At 36.3% G+C, this 22,584-nt stretch overlaps 2 protein-coding genes across 2 annotated transcripts in view; one reads left to right on the top strand and one right to left on the bottom strand.

Moving 5' to 3' along the window:
• LOC139150511 (transcription factor IIIB 90 kDa subunit-like) overlaps window positions 1-22,584 on the bottom strand; it is a 43,881-nt gene that overhangs the window by 14,341 nt on the left and 6,956 nt on the right. Inside the window, 3 exon segments of the mRNA XM_070722930.1 lie at window positions 16,324-16,339; window positions 16,341-16,397; window positions 16,687-16,718. Coding sequence (XP_070579031.1) covers window positions 16,324-16,339; window positions 16,341-16,397; window positions 16,687-16,718 — 105 coding nt within the window.
• LOC139150512 (BTB/POZ domain-containing protein 3-like) lies at window positions 8,854-13,266 on the top strand. Its single transcript, XM_070722931.1, has 2 exons — window positions 8,854-9,700; window positions 11,122-13,266. The coding sequence occupies exons 1-2, from the start codon at window positions 9,339-9,341 to the stop codon at window positions 12,152-12,154; spliced, it is 1,395 nt and encodes a 464-aa protein (XP_070579032.1). The 5' UTR covers window positions 8,854-9,338; the 3' UTR covers window positions 12,155-13,266.

The following is a 22,584-nucleotide window of genomic DNA, read 5'->3' as shown; positions in this document are numbered from 1 at the left end:
TTGTGACATCTTCACTCAGACAACCACGTTTCGATGTTTTAATCCTGTTTGGTTACTGAACTCACGATCACATGAGACAGATCAGACTGGAATCACAGCTGCAATTATAGTCAACTTTACAATATTTTGAAAAAGTTCACGATAATCGTTGTAAAGAAACGTGCAGACCGGCCATTAAACTATTATTTCTAAGTCTGCTTAGCATTGGCTTAAATTCTTGATATTCGATGCAGAGATCTTCAGGGTTTACAAGTACGCATTGGCACAACAGGGAAAAACATTTTTTGGAAATAATGACGAACAATAGACATGTCACATGTCTATTGGTACAGCCTTGAAAGAAACAATTGATGCGACATAATTAACAGGATGTAGGACAAAATATTGCAAAATAATGAACACTTTTTATCAGCAAACATTGACTTTTAGTCCTTGATAAACTATGCAACGGAGGGAAACAACGTTGTGCTCATGTCTTTGTTACGGAGACTGCGGTTTTTTCAATGTGTATTGGATTAAGCAGACGTCCATTTACTTTGCGTACTTCTGAGTAAATTATGCGTGAAATACGCAGAATTTTGCATTAACAGAAGCTCTGGATATATGGGCAAATTTCTTTCCCTGTATATCTTTGGAAATGGACAAACTATACACTTGAAATTATTATTATTAGTGATATTAACATTTTAGTATTTATAATTTTAGGGTTTCAATTGCAAACAACCACCTGCCCTGCTAGGGGACTTAAAGTGGGTGTCTTGTCTTCTACACAGTCTCATCCCTGATACCTAAGGAGGGCAATATTCACATCTACATGGCAGGAAAGTGAACACAAACAACAGACAGGTCTGTGATATTCACAATCAAGAATAGCAAATAATTTGTTTGTATTATTAGCAAACAAAGAATATATCTGAAAATTTTACTGTATCTTTTAAAATATTTTCTTAGTGTTTGATGTCAACTAAGACACTTATTATTGCGAAGTATTTGTCAGTTAATGATGAACACTATTTTCCAAACGATCATCGTGCAGATACTGAAGTATTGGTGGACATGGGAAATTATACTCTGCCCACGTTGAGCAGACAATATGATGTTTTTCAAGCTGTGTACAGTGGGCATGGGCAAAGATACCACCATCATAGTAGGTAACCAAACCATCTTTTATTAGGGATGGAGAGGTGGCCTATAGATCTTCCCTATCTCTACTTTGCTAGGTGCCGACTCTGTAAACCTAGGTTTAACTCCTGGAATGTATAACCATTGTTTATTTTACTGATAAAGGCTGACTTCACCTCACCTTCAACCAAGCAAGTGTAATGTACAACAGGGGTACAAGCTTTCTCTTGACTCAAAAAATTTTGTATTACTATAGGGTTATTTGCAAATTACGGCCCTTTCTGGATTCCTGCTCAGTGACGCATTGCAGCTCATCCAATATGCCACTAGCCAAGCTCAAGTCCATGCAGAGCCCTGATTGTTTGTAACCCTGTTTTCATTCACCATCCTCATTTAATCACCAATGTTACCTCATTTAGGGTAATTTTAGGGGTTTCAGGATATGTTACACGACATGAATCCACCATGCATTTGCTATTATGATAAATTCACAGATAGAACTGTTGTAAGAAGTGCAGTTAACATTGTGTCTACCGGTACTTCTTCTGTGCAAGTATGTTGCCAATAAGGGACTGGTCAGTTTCTTCGGCCGGGGGGGAGGGGGTGGATTCATGGGGGGTCACTCTGTTTTTTTACTTTGGTGATAGGGGGGTCACCATGTTTTTGAAATGCCCAATAGGGGGGGGAGGGTTGGTCAGTGTGTTTTTCAATTTCGACACCGGCTCATACTTGCATAAAATGCATTGTGCCAGCCACAAATTTCATCATTCAGTTGCATTTTTCAGAGCACCCTTCGGGCACGTAACTTTAATAATAACAAGGCAGTATTGCTGAAGGCAATGAGTACTTGGGCCGTGATATAGTAATTTTGAGGACAATATATACTAGTATTCAAATATGGTCTCGAATTTCCTCCTGTCAATTAGGCATTTGATTAACTGGTTATTAAACGAAGCAATGGCATGGCAACGGCAAAATATGTCTAGCAACTTTTGTGGAGTTTGAGGCAGGGGTTCTTTATTTATAGTGGAAATTGCTTAAACTCCTTAAATATTCAAATTACAGCAAATTTCTTTTGTTCTCGATGGTAGATGTCTAATAAATATTAATATGTGCACAAATAACATGGTGTTTGTTTAACTATATTATGGTGGAGATTTCAGAATCCGATCGTGACCACCCCCTCACAAAGTCTAATGGTGCGTCCCTAAGTGAATTGTTCTGGCATTGGGAAGCAAACTCAACATTACAGGATTTTATTAGAGCCAGTTAAAGGGTCTGAGAGGTAACTGCAAAATTTAACCAACCTCAAGTTACCATTTAATTTTCGCAGATATTCATTGCTATCTATAAATTTTGCTTATGGCAGAATAGGCGAAACAAAGAAAAGATTTTTGTTAATTCTGCCATTTTCCAAAGCTTGCCATACTATTTGAAAAAAGGGTACAAATGGAGTGGATTCCTGTCCCATCCTGAAGTAGGTTGCACCATGTTGTATTTGTAAAGATGGAAAGATTGCACGTGCACCATTTTTAGTGTTTATCATAATTGTATGGCAGTACTGTGGCCATATTCGAATTCGGGAAGAGAACTGGTTGCCTTACAGAAATCTATCCATGTAGTTCAACTCAATGGATAATTATACTTGAATAAACATCGCAGAGTCAGAACATTTCCATGAACTAACTTTAATATAATAATAAAATAAAAAAATATTCTCAAAAGTTGTGCAAAATTTGCATCAACTTAATGAGTGTTTGATATAACCTACTAATCTATGAACTGCTAGACAAACTTTTGAACTGTTAATCAAGTTCAAACATAGCACCAGAAATCGAAGCACAATCTGGAAACTTTTTTGAAAATAACACAACTTGCGAGTTTTTTCCTGAGGTAACATTAAAAACAAAACTGAATTAACTATATTATCAAACAACATGTGCACTTATTACACGTAACTCTCTTGACAATTGGGTTTGGAAAAAATACAACATTTATCCACTAAACGAGTTGTAACCTACACATGTATGAAACTATTGAACACGTTTATCAAACATTCATTATCTATACAAGTTGAATAGTTGTTTGAATGGAAATTGTCAGTGAAACATGGTTAATTTGCCATTCTATATGAACAATTAGAGGAAGTGAAAAACACAACATAATTGGCTTTTAAGGTTATTTTTATGACAATTAGCAAAATGTCACCACAACAGATTACACTGCATTTTTACAATTGGTAGACTTGCTTTGTTAAACACTGCAGGATTATCGATTAATATTAGCACTAATTTGGTGTATCCAGACGCAGATTCTGAAGTGATTGCATGCATGCATGCAAGCTGTTGTAAAACGAGTCATTGACAATGACATAGTCCCCACTTGTAATAGGAGTATTAGTCTTGATGGGGCAGGGAAATGTGGTCATTAAGAAGTATCACTGAAGTGTACATGTTGAGATCTATGGGCACATAGGTCTATGTTGTTGTTCCCAATTTGAAACATCAGGCATGTCTAAGTTCTGGTTCTAAATCGGGAAAAAAGATCAGACCTCTAGCTGTATTGGCCAGCCAAGAAATACATATGTGCATAATAAATGAGGTACAAGATGTGACATCTTAGGGTCTAATATCTTATCAAAATTGAAGGGTATAGAACTTGTGGTTACTGAGTTATGCATATATATGTATAATCAAGGTCAAAGGTCATCAACACTGGACAAAATGCTTGATATGCGCTTAGCATATTTACGTATATTGACGTATATGGAACACAATACTAATTGCATATGCAGCGTATATTTTTGTATATGGAACATTCCAATACGTTGATATGCGTAGCGTATTTCTATGAAGATCATGAGTATACGTAATGCAGATCTTTGCACACTAAGTGTACACTGTAGTTTTGCATTTTATTAGCATACGTACTGTATACTTAATGTATTTGACACATGTACAGAATCAGTATATGTGTATATATTGTTGTATATCAAGCATTTTGCCCAGTGCAAGGTCACGTGACATTTTGAAAAAAACTATTGTATTGCTAATTAATCCCTATATGCCAAAAATCAGACCTCTAGCTCTATTCGCTTGCCCAGAATTAGATATGTGCATAATTAATGAGGTAAAGCGTGTGTTGTCATAAGGTCTCCCATCCTACTAAATATAAAGAACATAGCACTTGTGGTTATTATTATTGGCATAAACGTATATTTAAGGTAAAAGGTCATCGAGGTCACATGACATTTGTCAAAATATTCTACCCTATAGTTATCCCTATATACCAAAATTGGACATCCAGCTCATTGGCTTGCTCAGAATTAGATATGTGCATAATTAATGAGGTAACAATATGTGGCGTCATAAGGTGTCCAATCATACCAAATATGAAGGGTGTAGCACTTGTGGTTACTGAGTTGTGGACAAATATGTATATTTGAGGTCAAAGGTCATTGAGGTCACGTGACATTTTGTCAAAATAATTGTATTGCTGTATACAAAAAAATTAGACCTCTAGCTCTATTGGCTCACTTAAAATTAGATATGCACATAATTAATGAGGTACAATATGTGGTGTCATAAGGGGTCCAATCATACAAAATATGAAGGGTGTAGCTCTTGTGGTACTGAGTTGTGGACAAATATGTATATTTGAGGTCTAAGGTCATTGAGGTCATGTGACGTTTTGTCAAACAAATTATATTGTTAACTTATCCCTATCTACCAAAAATCAGACTTCTAGCTCTATTGGCTCGCTTAAAATTAGATATGAGCATAATTAATGAGGTACAACATGTGGCGTCATAAGGTGTTCCATCATACCAAATATGAAGGGTTAGCACTTGTGGTACTGAGTTATGGACAATAATGTATATTTGAGGTCAAAGGTCACCAAGGTCACATGATATTTTGTCAAAATGTCTGAGATATCTGCATGAACCGATGGACTCACGGACGGATATGACCCAATCTATAAGCCCCCTGGACTTTACCCGTGGGGACAAAAAACTGTGTCACTGCATCCTTTAGGCAATATGAATACGATGAGAAACTAAATTTTTATTTTTCTTGGCCTTATACATGGGAGTCTATGGAGAACTGCCTTATACATGGGAGTCTATGGAGGTGTAAACTAAAAAGTCCTCTAACACGGCCAAATTTGATTGCATTGTGAAACAAATCGACGTGCATCTGTATGGGGTTGGGTACTATTTTTGTGCAAAGTTTGAAAGAAATTGACCAGGGCATGTCTGAGATATCTGCGTGACGGACGGACGGACGGACATGACCAAACCTATAACTCCCCCAGGACTTGTCCGTGGGCACTAAAAACAACGCAACAGTTATTACAGCTACACCGGCGGTAGGTTCATATCCAGAGCCCCGTACGGTCTGCCGCCGTCGCTTGAAAACAATCTCATAAACCCGGCCATATGGGCAGCTGTGTATGCCATGCAGCTGGATGCTTGACTTCCCGGAGAAGGCGAGCTGTCACGTTCAAGCTCAGGATTATTTGTCGATCAAATTTCAGTAAATTTATCTTACCTAGATGAAATCTTGTCTATAGGCTGAAATTTCGCCGAAGTTTGACAAAATTACATCGATTTTTCAGGTTCGTATCCGACATTTTTGAGTTTTGAGTGCAGACAGAAATAAGTTTTGAGGTAACATGGCTGCGACCCCATGTTGACCCCAAGTGAAAATGTGTTCGCGATCAAATCTTCCCATATTTTTATGAGAAATTTTCGACAAAATCATTGCTCCTTACATCTTTTGTAAAATATAAAATATTTTAATAATAGTAATAAAAATGCAATGTGCCATGTCTCCAGATTTCTAAAATATCGTTCGTTGACCGTTCGACGGAATACTCATTTCGCAAACTTGTGACGCAGTTGAAATTCAATACTGACCGCCAAATAATCTTAATGAGACGAGATCATTCTAGACATCCTCCAAATTATCCAACCATTCGCATTGGAGTTCAGCTCGCTTAGAGTATCATAACATTCTTCGGCCTTCTTTTAGATCGACCCTAATATCTCCCATTTAGGAAATAAATACACAAGCTACCTCGACAAAACTTCGTGCACCATCCAGGACCAAACGCACTACAAATCTGTCTTGACGTCATCATCTCCTTACATGGTAATCGGCATACCGTATTTTTTAGCAAAGGAGACACAGAATACGTCGGAGTATTCAGTTTCAAACGTATTACATTGTGTGATGTTGTCAAAAAAAGGTAATGTTACTGCAGTGGTATAAATTACAAAACACAAAAGTTCAAATCAGTTTATTTTGGACTGGCTTTACCCAACATTTCATATTGTTTCTTATGCCAGATTTGACCATGTGCTTACTGGCGACCCCTTTACATGCAAATTTTGTGTCAAATGGTGTGTTCTCCTGGAAAAACAAACGTACGATTTCTAAATGAAGGAGGCGAAATTTGCCCTCAAGACTCGAAACCACCCCTTTATGGGGTGTACCTAGCTATTTGAACGAGCTTCTCGAATCTGCAGCTCTATTTCGAAATGATGGTCTGGTTTTCTCAGCTCAAGGATAAGTGTTCTCCATCGCTGGGCATTACTATTCTCAACTGGGGTACAGTTTCCAGTCGTAATGTTTTTCATTGTGTCCGGGATATAAAACCTTTCCTTTTCACACTTTCACTTTGATTAACACTAGTCCACATCTTGTCAGTGATTAAACATGTTTCAAGTTTAAATGTTAAATTCTGGTCTCGAGCCCTCCTGTTCGACCAAACTGAAATTACCCCTCCCACTTTGGTTCGTCCAGTGGGTGTAGCAAGGGTCGTGCCATCGCCTAGGAAACGGAGGGTGCATTAATTGTTGCATTTCGATGCACATTTTGATTATATTCAGAAGATTTTGTGGCAAAAACTCAGATAGAGAAGCATTAATATTCACATCTCACTTATTCAAGACTGGCTGAGAGCAGCACTTCCATTCAGTTAACATCATTACGCCATTTATTATGCCAAGAAAGATGAAGCCAAGACATTTTGCCCTCCCTGGTCTCAGCCAGAAATGGTTATACCTTACAGAGTTTTTTCCCACGGAATGAAAACAAATGTACTTGGGCTGAGGCCCAAGTACAATAATAAGACATATTTTTCAGAGCCCTGTCTTAGTGCAAAACTTTAATATATCAGACATATATATATATATCTGAGATATCTGTATGTCTAAAATTTTTCGGCACGCCCTTCAGCCGCATTTCTTTAAAATATATCAAACATATTTTTCAGCACACCCTTCAGCTGCATGACTTGCATATATCAGATATATATATATCAGAGATATCTGTATGTCTAAAATTTTTCGGCATGCCCTTCGGGCGGATTTCTTTAAAATATATCAAACATATTTTTCAGCACACCCTTCAGCTGCATGACTTGCCTATATCAGATATATATATATATATATATATAATATATATATATATATATATATATATATATCAGAGATATCTGGATGTTAAATATTTTTCGGCGTGCCCTCACATGTCAGAAATATCTTGATGTCTGTGAATTGAAAGTCTGTTTTGCAAAGTGTACTAATCATTATGAAATCTACAGAACATATGAAAAGCATGACAAATTCCTGACACTTTTCTGTTTTCTCTATGAGAATTCAGTATTAGAGAGCAACATGCACTAATATTTCACAATCACATTTTTCTTACAACAGTTCTGGACATCTGGTTATGCATAAAGAAAGTTGGAATATATACAGCTCATTCAAAATACTGTATTCAAACTTTACAATTGACACTTTTAAGTTCCTATCTTACAACTGACATGACAACATTGTCATTAAAACACAAAATGACTGAATGTTTAAAATATACCCCAAAAATTATATAATATATATATATATATATATATATATATAGTATATATATATATATTATACTAATATATATATATATATATATATATATATTCCATTTACCCTTTATCACAGCACAACTCAGATGTACATTCATTATTGAATTGTAATATTATTATGATTAAGGGTAATAAAGATTATTATTATATTATTATATCATTATTACAAAAATTCTATGGTCCTCACTGAACAGATGAATATATATTGATCAAGATAAGGTTGGCTACATAAACCCCCTCTACTGTCTATGATAAAAACAGAATCAACTGTTTTCCTCAACTTCTTCATAAAAGACTTTGATTTAGTTGGTCACTCCCATATTGCAGTATTACAAAAAACTTAGTTTTTGTACACCTTTCATCAATTGGATTTATTCACAATGATTAAAAAAGTCTAATTTCAGATAATTAGTTACTGTCAATTAAGTTGGATAAGAATTGAAATAGGGGTATGTAGGGGAGTCTATGACCAAGGAAACTACCTTGTTTCAACCATGACATGTTGAAAATATGGCAATGTGCTTCCCCCCCCCCCCCCCCCACCCCCCCCCCACCCCCCCCCCCCCCCCCCCCCACGCCACCGGAAAAAAGATGCCCCTCCCCGTTTGGATCCCCAAATTAAGATGACCTATGGGCCATAAAAACAGGGCGAAAAATAGTGTCTACCCTATCTAATATAAGAAGAGGGTCGGAGGGGCCGTATGGAAGTGCCTCGATACATGTACATCTTACATGCATCAAAATCGGTCGGCTGCATGCAGCTAGCAAGGCGCAAGAGGGCGGATCTCCAGCTCTGATTTCCGCCCAACTGCATTGTGGGCAACAGGAATGTATTAAAGATGGCGACTGTGCGTCAGTCCCTCTGCACTTAGTACAGTCTCTCGAACGAATAGTGTACACGACGGCCGGCTGTGCGCAAGCAAATACGTGAAAATTCAATGTATCGGCTTTCTTGCAAAGTGACGTCTACATTTAATGTTGAGTTTACCACGAAAGCCCTTTGTGGACTCGACATTTTCGGGTAGGATAAAGGCAAAGTAACCGTACATGATAACTGTTCGACTGGATAGTAAACAGGTGCAGTTGTAGCTGCACACATACCTTGTTTGTATCTGATGTAATACTACAGTGGACACTCGCTTTAAAATTAAGCCTGAAAATTCAAAGCCTCGTTTGAGTTTCAACTTGTCGTTTTTACATATTGGAAAATACGATTTATAAACTAAAAGTTTTAGTAACTGTAGACCGTTGAACCGGTAACGCCCGCCCGTTATCAAGTCAACATCAATGTCATCATGGATTGCACAAAAGTGAATGAGCGTTTCAAACAAGTTGTTTTACCCAATAACGATACTGTTGTCAGGAGAATGATGGCAGACACACAAATAACGCCACCGGCAACCGTTAGAGAGAACTGGCAAGCTAATAAGACCACAATTCGTGAACGAAATGCGTACATGTTTCAAAATGAACTGATGTGTGATGTACATTTCCTTGTCGGCTCCAAGAATTGCGCACAGAGAGTTCCTGCTCACAAATATGTTCTTGCAACTGGAAGTTCTGTCTTTTACGCCATGTTCTATGGTGAACTTGCCGAAAATCGTTCGGAAATTGAGATACCTGACGTTGAACCACAAGCGTTTGTGACGCTACTGAAGTAAGTGTCGAGTTATTTCAAACTTCCGCATTTGAAAACAAAAAAGCTTATTTCGCTGTAGTTCTTGTAACGGTAACCGGAGAAGTCGGCCAGTTGTGAACTCGGCCAGCGCCGGTGCCGACCAACTCGGCCAGTGGGAGAAGTCGGCCACTCGCAACAAAGCAATATGATTGCATACGTATTCTCTTCACAGTTGAATATGCCAAACAATTTTAACTTTTTACAACCATAGTTTTTGTTATTTTGTCGGTTTAATATTCAGAAAACAACTTGAAGTCGAAGAGCTCCCACGTCCACCCTGCAAAACATGTACGGTCTGCCTCAGTATTTCTGCAGATCGGACGCGTACCGTATTAAAGTTCAGGCAAACATTATGCCATTTCTTCAGTAAAATTCATGGCTTGCTATGACGAAGACTGCAAAACTCGCTACCACAATCGCGATACACCGCCATCTTTAATTTTGCCCAATATGTGTATATCATACGTGCGTTGAACTGTGATCTGTGAAGTTTGCGCCCATCTTATGAATGACATTTAGATCGCTTTCGCATATAACTTTAGTGAGACTTCAAAAAAAGAAACACTATTATGGAGCATATATTCTAATTGGGTGCATACTGTACTGGCCGAGTTCGCCCACTGGCCGACTTCTCCAACTGGCCGAGTTCGTAACTGGCCGACTTCGTAACTGGCCGACTTCTCTTGTATTCCTTGTAACAAGTTATGCTTTTACAGGAAATCGACATTGAAAATAGTGTTACATGTATACTATATATTGATTTGACACAGCTGATAATAGGTACATCTACAGGCGGCCCAAAAACTATTAGTGAGTTTTTCTCACTGTTTTCTCTATCATTTTCTCTCCTTTTCTTTTTCGATGTGAATCCTGGACTTATCAGAGGTTGGTCAACATTGGAAAGATAGAGATGTAAATGAAAAAGGAGTAACCTTTCTTATCTTTCGCTATGTTGACCAACCTGTAGAATCCCTGATAAGGATTAGCATAATTAGTTGTGTTGACTAATTAATTACAAGATGTGTGTATGAGAGATATACGTCCTTGTAATGGGGTGTAAAATAAATACAGAGTCACAGAGGCTAGGTTAGGTTATATAACCATTTATTTTATTTACTCTGAGCAGTCAGAGCATGAAGAAAAGGAGAGAAAATGATAGAGAAAACAGTGAGAAAAACTCAGTAATAGTTTCTGGGCCGCTTGTGGTACAACCTAGACGTATTTTAATACGCAGCATAATAGAAATGTCAAACTCGACAACTGATTTCTGTCTTATTTTAAATTGTATATGTTGGATACTTCTGGAACAAGAAAAATATGAAGCTCTAGGTGTTGTACACATTGTGTTAGATCTTGCAAAAACTTCATTTTATTCAACTGTCCTTTTTTTTTTGTCTTAGGTACTTGTATTGTGATGAAATCGACCTAACAGCAGACTCAGTACTGAGCACATTGTATGCATCAAAGAAGTACATTGTCCCACATCTTGCTAGAGCTTGTGTTTGTTTTCTAGAAACCAGTCTTAGTGCAAGGAATGCATGTATCTTTCTCAGCCAGAGTAGGCTGTTTGAAGAACCAGAGTTAACTCAACGCTGTTGGGAAGTCATTGATGCACAGGCTGAGGAAGCACTGAAATCTGATGGCTTTTGTGATATCGACCACACTACATTGGTTTCGGTGTTATCCAGAGAAACACTGAATGCAAAAGAAAGTGTTATATTTGAAGCTGCTTCTCTCTGGGCTGAAGCTGAATGTTCAAGGCAGGATCTGAAACCCACCCCTGACAATAAACGTAAAGTGCTAGGAAAATCTCTTTATCTTGTTCGTATACCAGCAATGCCAATTGATGACTTTGCCAATGAAGTTGCCACATCTGGATTGTTGACGCTAGAAGAAACCACAAAAATCTTCTTACACTTCACTGCTCGTATTAAACCTCAAATCGATTTCTGTTCAAAACCACGTGTAGGTCTTAAACCAAGGCGTGTGCACAGATTTCAGTCATCTGCATACAGAAGTAATCAATGGAGATACCGTGGGCGTACTGATAGCATTCAGTTTGCTGTTGACAAACGCATATTCATTGCAGGTTATGGCTTATATGGCTCTAGCTCCGGGGGACATGACTATAAAGTGCAAATTGAACTGAAACGCTCTGGCAAAATTCTTGGACAAAGACACACACAGTTTTTCTCCGATGGCTCTAGCAATACTTTTCCAGTGTTATTTGAACATCCATTACAAATAGAGCCTGACGCATATTACACAGCCAGTGTTATCCTTGATGGTAATGAACTTAGTTATTTTGGTCAGGAAGGTTTGACTGAAGTGTCATGTTGTGATGTAACCTTTCAATTTCAGTGTTCAACAGAGAGCACTAATGGTACTGGTGTTCAGGGTGGACAGATACCAGAAATGATCTTCTATGCCTAATTGCACAGCATAGGTTTAGAGTATGTCTTACTGTAATTTCTGATTTTGATGGAACACAGCAATGTATCTACAAAAAGATTTTGTTGACATTAATGTCTTTCTCGGCACTTTTTTCAAGGTCATGTAGAAAGTTACCAATCCATCTGCAATCTGTTCACATGTAGCAGTTGATAGCAGTCACATACTTGATCAGAAAGCATAAATCTATCATTTCGTAGCCGTCACTGATGTATGAAAGAGGAAGTGATACGTTAATTTTTTTTCGTTCAGTTTGCTGAAAGTCTCAAAAAACTGCTGGGGTTAATACCGACTGTTTAGACACTGAATTAGTAGATCTTGTTTTACCAAGACTACTGTATAACTTCATGTCAAAAATCACCACGTTTACCTGAGAATTATTCTGCCCAGTGTTTACCCATCCAAAATATCATCATGCATTAAAATTCAAGGCAATGTAACACACTATACCAGTTTGAAATATAATTACTGTAGTTTCAATTCTCCTATTCCTGGCTGTCAATGATTGTATCTTTATAGTTTGGTTTGTTTGGACAATTTAGGTAAGATTTATTGAAAGATCTTTTTTTAATCGCAACTGGTGGATTTTTATTTTATTCCATTGTGAAAATTTTTACTAATCACTTATATATGATTATGCCATTGCACAAGTTTGCGCCAAGCAGTTAATATATTCATATTGAATTGAATAATGGAAATTATTTGTTTCAAATATATGGAACACAGAGACCTAATCAATAGGTTACATAAACCTACACAGTGACAGCGTCCAAATTCTTGCACAGATTTCAAACTAGGGTTAACAATCAGCAGTTTCAAGTATTTTTGAAGTCTAAGATGTTATGAGTTAATATATTTGCAGTAACTATGATAAAGCTATTTTTGCCAAATATTCACAACAGGATATAATCAATTTTATATTATTGAAAAGGAACTTGCTGTTGTAAGGGTATGAAGTGTAGTTGACATGATATATAATATAGTCCTCTCACTGTGTGCCAGTATTGTCATGTACATCTTTGAGACATATCATTGTTTCAAGAATCTCAAAAAAGGCATTACTTGATGTGTGTAATAAAAATATATTAATCACAGTAATGTCAGAAGTGTGCTCTGTTTTCCCAATCTAATCATTTTACTGAACCGGCTTTGCCTTGGTGTTTATGACTTCAAGTAGCCTTTAATACTATTCTGACAGTGTGTAGCCATATTCTCTCCTAACAAGGTTTGAAGAACATTGCAGCAGTGATATTGTGACTCCAATCCAATTGCAAATCCTTTGCTATATTGCTGTCTATCACTGTATCAGGTAGACATGTTTTCTTATTGATTCTACTATTAATATTTGAGGTAGGAATAACATATGAACTTGTAAAACATAGGGTCAATGTCCCTGAAGCTACTATAGCTGGTACAGAGGACATACATAGCATAATACTTGATTAAGTGAGAGCAGGAGGTCGTTTGGCAAAACTGTGTATTCTTATGGCAGGAGAACTGTTTCAGTATGGCTCATACTTACAGAGCCCCCCTGTAACTATAAACACAGACATTCATCAATAGCCAACATAGAAAACTGCCATCTATGCCTATAAAAATGGCAAAAATTGCCTGAAAAATACAAAATTGCAGATTTCATCTTTATTTTGATGCATTATAGATAACCCCTACAAACCTGTGTACCAAATATCAAAGCTATCAGATGAGAAGTTTTTGAGAGACAAATTTTTTGATCAAAAAAGGCAAAAATTGCCCCCAAATTACAAAATTGCAGATTTCATCATAATTTTGATATATCAACTTCAGTTCATCACTACAAACCTGTATACTACATATCAACGCTGTCAGACAAGCTGTTTTGATGAAATAACTTTTTGACCAAAAATGACAAAAAATTCCTTAAAAATACAAATTTGCATATTTCATCACAATGTGAACAAATCTAACTAAGTTAGGTCATCCCTAGGGACCTGAATACCAAATATCAAAGCTGTCAGACAAGCGCTTTTGATGAAATAACTTTTTGACCAAAAATGACAAAAAATTCCTTAAAAGTACAAATTTGCATATTTCATCACAATGTGAACAAATCTAACTTAGGTCATCCCTAGGGACCTGTATACCAAATATCAAAGCTGTCTGACCAGTGGTTATGAAGATTTTTTACCAAAAACGCCTTTTTTGAGCTAATTTGCATATTTTCAACAATATCAAAAAACAAAAAAAGTGCTTTCTAATAATCATATTTTGCATCTACATAAATATCAAATCTGTAAGTACTGTGGTTCTCAAGATAATTGAGTGGACGGACATCCTCACAAACGGACATACATACATACATACACACAGACTGACGCCAGACGGATACCCATCCCAATAGCTTCTATAGACTGTAGTCTATAGTAGCTAAAAATTCATCACCAATGCAGCATGCAGCTATACATATGGGTTGAGTTGACTCTCATATTCCAAAAGTTTCCTTTTGGTTATTAGGAATGAAATACAGGCAGATAATTCATGGGAATGTGATTTTCAGCTAACTGTTACCTTAAACATAGGGCCAAAGTCCCTGAAGCTACTATAGACATGGATACAAAATTAAGTATTTCCTGACTGAATGAAATTATCTCACTAAGGTCATCCTAGGGAAATGTAAACCAAATATTAAAGCTGTCTGACCAGCGGCTTTTAAAAAACAAGTGACTCAACAGTTGACAGAGCTCTGCTGTGTTATGTAGAGAATAACCTTTTGTGACACATGTATTGATGAAGAAGGTGGATATCTTTGATAGCTCATTTCAGGATGGCCTGACCAAAAATGGAAAAAATTCCGTAAAATACAGTTTGCATATTTCATCAGACTATATTAGTCTATAATAGCAAATAAACGAGAGTTAATTACATTCTAATTAAAGTAAACAAGGCTTGCTTAAATCAAGATTTACGTCATGAAAAAAACAGCATATCTGTCAGGTTATAAAGAATCTTAAGCTGGTTATCTTTAATATCAGTATTTTCATCCTATTATCCAAGCACATTTTAACTTTCAAATTAACATTGTAAGTAAGTTCTGTTGAATAAGTTGAGACTGTACGTACTCAGAGAAAGCACACTGAAGAGACAAATGTTTGAAACTTAAGAAGTTCAAGGTCATAAAAAGCATTATAAGGAATCATGTTACACTTTCATTGCACTGTTTACACAGATTGCATAATTGCTATAAATAGCACATGAGGAATCTTACAGCCCAGCTTTACCATAAAAACCCTATCACTTTGACCACTCTTTTAATTGACCACTCTATTTTTTTCCTCAAAAAGTAATCTTATTTTATCCTTACCAAGTCAACCATAAATGGAATTAGAACTTTCTCTATCTCTATTTATTTGACCACCCTATCATGACAAACTATTATGAGCAATTTCTTTTAGATAACATAAATGGTGGTTCAGAATATATCAAAGTTGGGATTCAGGAAAGTTGCCTTTACATGTTTTAATCCTCCAAGATGGTAAGCATTTCACTATGAACTGTCAAAAAAAGTTGAACTTTCTGATAATTGCACACTAAAATTATTTTGGCTTTGATGATTTCCTAGTTAATTCAATTATTTAAAATCATATTAATTATTTTTTTCTTGGTGAATTGATAGGGTTTACACAGTACAAGAATTACATACAAATTTTGACCAAAAATGACAAAAAAATTCCTTAAAAATACACATTTGCATATTTCATCACAATTTGAACAAATCTAAGTTGGGTTATCCCTAGGGACCTGTATACCAAATAACAAAGCTGTCTGACCAGCGGTTATGAAGAAGAAGATTTTTTACCAAAAACACCTTTTTTGGCATTAATTTGCCTATTTTCAACAATATCAAAAAATAAAAAAAAAGAGTTTCTCAAAATCATATTTTTAATCTACACAACAAATATCAAATCAGTAAGTATTGCGGTTCTCAAGATATTTGAGTGGACGGACGCCTCACAAACGGACATACATACATACATACATACACATACATACAGACTGACGACGGACGGATACCATACCAATAGCTTCTATAAGACTATAGTCTACAGTAGCTAAAAATGAGTACAGTCATACAGTATAGGTAAAAACTATGTAAGATACTAGTGGTACTATACCTATAGCTGGTAGATTGAATGTGAAGCTCCGTTGATAACTTGAGGTAGGTTTTACCCAGTACATAAACATTAACCTACAATATGAAAAATTGAAAAAAATTAGTTTGTTTCAAGTGACACTGTTATCATTGTTCAGCATTATATTATTTAATACATTTGAAGAAGTTTCGATTGAATTTGGAAATTTCAAAATGTTACACTATTACATCAAGAAATATCTTTCCAACATGTTAGTCTGCAAGTTACCACATGCAATGTGTCCATGGTAAGCATGGATTCAAACTATATAGTTAAAAAGTTAAGATGGCTTCTTTTCTCATCTTAAACTTTGAAATCTTTACTTATGATTAAGCAAATACATACCTGTAGGATGTCACTGAAATCTAACAACATATCTGAGAATCATAATGTTAAGTAAATGAAATAACTATGTCCAAATCCTCAATGTATATTTGTCTTTATTGTATGGTCATGTATTATAACAATATGTATGTACATGTCATCTAATCTCCAGTGATAATTTGGCAATTTCTAAGGATAGCATATCATTTCATAATGTATTAGAGACACTTGTGCAGACTTGGCAAAAGTAAGTGAATAAAATTTATTTTGAATGTGATGTATGAGTTATTGGGATGAAGTGGAGTTATCGCACGATTCAAATAAAATTCCCTGTCATTTTCACCCAACATATACATGTACACAGACGAATTGATTCACGCTTTTATACAACATGGTGAAGAGTGTAAAATGATATTGCTATCATCAAAGTCTGAGAATTTCACAAAAAGTAATGTATGTTAACTTGCTGAAATGACTTTATTTTACAAAATCACTGACCAAACCAAGTCTAACTCTCATGTTACAAGAAAACCTCATGGTTTGAGGATGTGAATGCCCAAAAAAGGGTTTTTTATTAGTCAAACAATGTTACAATCAAAATTCTTCAGAATAAAAGCTCTCCTCTATATCATCTGATTCACATGCTGAGTGGGAATTGAGCAAACACTGAAAAATGAATTTGTACATTTGTGTAACATGTTCAAAAAACCATTTGTTACCAGACTATCTGTTTTATAGGAATGTTTTGCTGTCAGAGTAACGATATTGTGTATGAGAAATGAAGTAACAAAGGGTATTGTGTATCCCTTTTCCTGCCAAGTCCATATTTCACCACCAGGTCAAGATGGTTCAAATTAATGAAACACAACATATTCAATATGATGTATTTTAACATAATACTGTACATTTGAAAGCTGTTGAAAACATAAATACTGTAAACTTGATTTTTATGGACTAAAGATGCTCTAACAGATCAAGCCAAGTGGGTGAAAATACGTCATGTTTTGGCTCAATACTGCTTTTACTGACTTGGTTGATGGGGAAGTGATACTGTCTGGCAGGAAAAGGGGTATTAGACATGAAGCAACAAAGACGTGATGATGACAGAGCAACTCCAGTCCTGAATCACCGTTGACGTGAAAGCGTCAGTGTTCAACTTGTCTTGCTATTGAGTGTTAAATGAGAAAATTCCTGATTTCATGATGGAGCATCATGAACATGGGAAGTTTTACCTGGAAAACTTTTGCCTTTCCCAAAAACTTTTTAAAACTTATGTGTATGCAAATAGGGACTCTATTTACTTTAGCCTTACCAATCCATTTTTAGGCAGTAAACTTTCAACTTGTGACATCATTATTTTTCAGATGTCATCAGGAAATCTAAGCGACAAAAGAAATTGGAAAAAATTGATGTGTATCTGGAGATTTCTCTGTATAAAAACACCTTTCTATTGATTTTTGTAAAATTTCTGCCCATTCACTGCATAAAATCTTCGAGAAATATTGAGACAGACTCATTTTACATGGTCAGTCATTAACATACTCTTTAAGTTACCTTTGTTTGCTGCTGTATGCACTGATCACAGTGTTCTGCCTCTTTAAGTTTATAACAAACATTTTGTTGTCCTGACAGGTGCAGTGCAAGTTATATTGTAGACTAGTGTAGTTATGCGCGAATGTTATACTGTGCTTGTGAATTAAATTAGTATTATGTGGACTTCAGTTATTGAACTGACTAATATTCATGGTGAATAAAAGGATGGATTTGTACACACAGTCAAACCTGTGCATTATGGTGACACAAAGGACAGCAAAAGGTGGAAGCAGCCTTTTTATAGAGGTTAGGTGTAGCATTACTTTAAGTGTAGCTGGTGATGGATTCAGGAAAACATAGTAGTAAGATTAAATTTAATATTATAAATCGCTAGGAAATCATAATAACACAAATTTCTGTGAAAGATTGTGATGCAGATAAAAAATAGCATCAAGAACACTGAAGCTCCTCAAGTGTGAGGCCAGTTGAAGTAGTTGGTTGTTGGTAAGCAGTAATTGACTTGGAGGCATGGGGTTGGGATATGGGATACACAAGATTTGTGTTAGATATGTTTAACTGTATATACAGCATGATTCGGTTCATTAATATAAGTTGCATACATTACCACCAATCTGTCCTAATGGAGTATGTGGCGGTTTATTATCAGGCGACTAGTAGAGTGAGTAAGCACCATTTACTGCATTGGAATGCAGTTGGGCCACCGTAATTTCTCTGTCAGCACTCTAGTGAAAATTGCTTCATTGTGTTTTTCAACATCTACAATCGTAGTATACAAGTGAATTGCATTTTTACATTGATCTGCTTGACCAGAAAATTCATCAGTCTTTTGCTGAAGTAGGTTTATATCTTCTTGTGTATATTGGCCAACTCTGAGACGATTAAGTAATTCTGCAAAATGTTTATCATCTTTCTGTCATATACCGTAATATCTGTCAGTTCATACTCTGTAAAGTACTCTTTCCAGAGGTTTATTGATAAAGGGCCATATCCCTGGTCTATAGATCTTTAAAAATCCATCCATCCATGACAGGTTTGAGTTGCAACATATCACCTACAGAGACTATTGACACACCACTAAATATCTTATTTCCTTTGATTTCTTGAAGACGGAGATTAATAAAAGTGAATAAACTTACCAACCACGCTAAGTTCATCAATGATGACAACTGATAAATTCATATATTTTGTTTGTAGAGTGTTTAATTTGTCAGTGTGTAATGGTTTATAACGAAAACCTTGACTTGCTGGTATTTTAAAAGCAGAATGAAATATAGCTGCAAAGCAGCGATGACCGGGTTTCGAGACATCTCGGTGCACAGGGGCAATAGAGAAATAAATATGCAAAAAAGATGAAAGGCTACAGTAGTATTTGTGAAATTGAGGTCAAAGGTCATTAAGGTCATGTGACATTTTGTCAAAAAAATTGTATCCCATAGTTATCTCTATATACCAAAAATCAGACCTCTAACTCTATTGGCTTGCCCAGAATTAGATATGTGCATAATTAATAAGGTACAGGATATGTCACCATAAGGTCTCCCATCATATCAAATATGAAGGGTGTAGCACTTGTGGTTACTGAGTTATGGCCATATATGTATATTTGGGGTCAAAGGTCATTAAGGTCAAAATATTTTGTCAAAAAAATTGAATCTCATAGTTATCCATTTATCTAATCGTCTCAAAACGGACGAACTACGAGCAGACCTACGAGCTCGTACGAGCGAAGTACGAGTGACGTAATGTGCCGTACTTTCAAAGTACGAGTGACGTAATGCAGGTCCCAAAATTGACAAAGTGAGCGTCAAGCTGAGCGTGGAAAAAAAAAGACAAAATAGGATTCGAAATGAACGTAGAAACATGCCAAACAGAATGTCAAAGTGGGGTTCTGAGTATGGGTGCTAAAATATAGCAAATATGCGAAATAAACACGTAATGACTTGACTGATTTCAGCTTGAATATAGCAAGTACGGGAACGAGTTCAAAACGTCTTTCACGTGGGTAGGCCCTACTACTGACTTTGCAGCACTATATTTATAACACTGTTGACAAAATCTCAACAACAATAAATTGTGGGTTCATCGTAATTGGTATTGCATGCATTAGTGAATTTTCAAAAATGACATTCATAATTGCATATATTTTTCAACTTGGGTAGCAAGAAAACCGACGACTCTGAGTGACTGGCATTGGGCGTTCGTTCGTGTGCAAACATCGCGTGCAAGTTACAGACGATGGGCGGTACGTTGGGAGTAGGCAATAGAGAGGTTTAGTTACACGTAATTACCTGTACGTCTGACGGCGCGCAGTGGCGTACGCGTATCCGTGCTCACGTGTGAATAGAGAGGTTTAGTTGTGCGTTCCCGATTATTTTGCTGCAAATTTTTCTCAGAAACATGCAAAATTCGTTTAATGTTTAAGAAACATGAATTTCGATAAGTGAGGACCGCTCTTATAGTAGCTTGTTGTACCCTCGAACTACCTTAAATCATCCGATTTTCTTTGATACAGTTATTTATGTGGTTTAGAGAATTTTTTTTGGAGGCGTCGGACAAAAAGTCGAATGCGACTACAACATTTCGTTCATGTAAGGAAATTATGGCAAGTACTCCTTGTACAGTTGCAAACTCTACGAAATATTCTGATATCAAAGATGTTTGCTAATTTACAGTGATACCTTTTGAGTTTGCTTGTCTAAATTCGTCGAAATCATTGAGAAAATCTCAAAAATACTACACGTAATTATGACTACGTGTGGAAGTGTTGTTTCACGTTCGGAACGTCTGTGCTACACGTACGCGACGTCTGGTTATCACGTGACATAGACGCTACGCGTACTGATCGAACGTAATTACGTGTAACTAAACCTCTCTATTAATAGACAGCATGTTATTGAAAGGGATTCTAGAGTACCATTGTTTTTGTAAACTCTTCATGCAATTTTATGAACTAAATGATGACCTCAAAGTAACAGCAAGTGCTGGCCGGCACTTTAAACGCTGGTCAGAAATCCTGAGTGCGACCGGCATGGGCCATGCTAAAAGTAGTTCCGATTGTGCTAATGTTTTGTTTACACTAAAAGATAATCTGTTCGCATATGTTGACATAGCGATTAATCCTCTGATAACCAACTCTGGTTAGTTGGGTACTTCTAAGTTAATGGAGCGTTCCCCTAATGTCTATTGGTTTGCCCAAAATTAGATATGTGCATATTAATGAGGTACAGGATGTGTCATCATTAGGTGTCCCATCATACCAAATATGAAGGGTGTAGCCCTTGTGGTTACTGAGTTATGGAGAAATATGTATATTTTAGGTCAAAGGTCATTGAGGTCACGTGACATTGTGTCAAAAAAATTTGTATCCCATAGTTATCCCTATATACTGAAAATCAGACCTCTAGCTCTATTGGTTTGCCCAGAATTAGATATGTGCGTAGTTAATGAGGTACAGATTGTGGCGTATAAGGTCTCCCATCATACCAAATATGAAGGGTGTAGCCCTTGTGGTTACTGAGTTATGGACATATATGTATATTGGGGGTCAAAGGTCATTAAGGTCACGTAATATTAAAAAAAAAAAATTGTATCCCATAGTTATCCCTACATACCAAAAATCAGACCTCTAGCTCTACTATTAAGCCCAGAATTAGGTATATGCATAATAAATGAGGTACAGGAAGTGGCTGGTCATGTGACATTTTGTCGAAAAACTTTGCTCCCATATTTATCCCTATGTACCAGTTTCTACCAGTTTCAGTGAAATTCGATCAAGCTGCAGAACTTCATTAACCAAGGTGTTGTTTTAATCGATGTGTAGCAGCGATTTGACATTAACACACTGGGCTTCATGTGGTCTTGTTTACATCTTTAATCAGGTACATGCTCTCAGTTACACAACACACCAGGGCCACTCCATGCATGTCAGACAGAGAAACATAAACAAATTACCAAGCTTTGCAATGTCATGTATCTTTCCTTTTTATTCGTGATGAACAAGTGTGCGTGAAATTTCAGTAGCTTTGGGAATTGTCCGGCTAGACCAGCATCATAGAAAACTTACATGTTCAAAATACATTTGTAAATGTATTCTTGGAGTTCCTGATTGGCCTCAATGGTGCAAGAACCTTTTCAACATAGCGATTCTAATTACATAAATGTAGAAAAAGAAATACGGTTTGTTACAAGGCATCCTTTTCACTGAAACACTCACAAACATGATTATGATGTGTTCTATTACTTGTAGCATATTTCCTTTATACCATTTAGACAAATTGTTTCACTATTATTTCTATTTTTAGCTTTAACCTGTTCACCCCCAATTCCCTGTAAACAGGTCCACAGTAACCATTGATAACAATGGGT

The sequence above is a fragment of the Ptychodera flava genome, chromosome 14, assembly GCF_041260155.1.
Source record: "Ptychodera flava strain L36383 chromosome 14, AS_Pfla_20210202, whole genome shotgun sequence".
Taxonomy (NCBI): Eukaryota; Metazoa; Hemichordata; class Enteropneusta; family Ptychoderidae; genus Ptychodera; species Ptychodera flava.
Note: the sequence above shows the minus strand (reverse complement) of the source record. Positions and strands in the feature narration are given on the sequence as shown.

Coding starts and splice junctions, on each gene's coding strand:
- LOC139150512 (XM_070722931.1), top strand. CDS start 9,339: ATGGATTGCACAAAAGTGAATGAGCGTTTCAAACAAGTTGTTTTACCC. Junction 9,701..11,121: donor GCGTTTGTGACGCTACTGAA/GTAAGTGTCGAG, acceptor TTTTTGTCTTAG/GTACTTGTATTGTGATGAAA.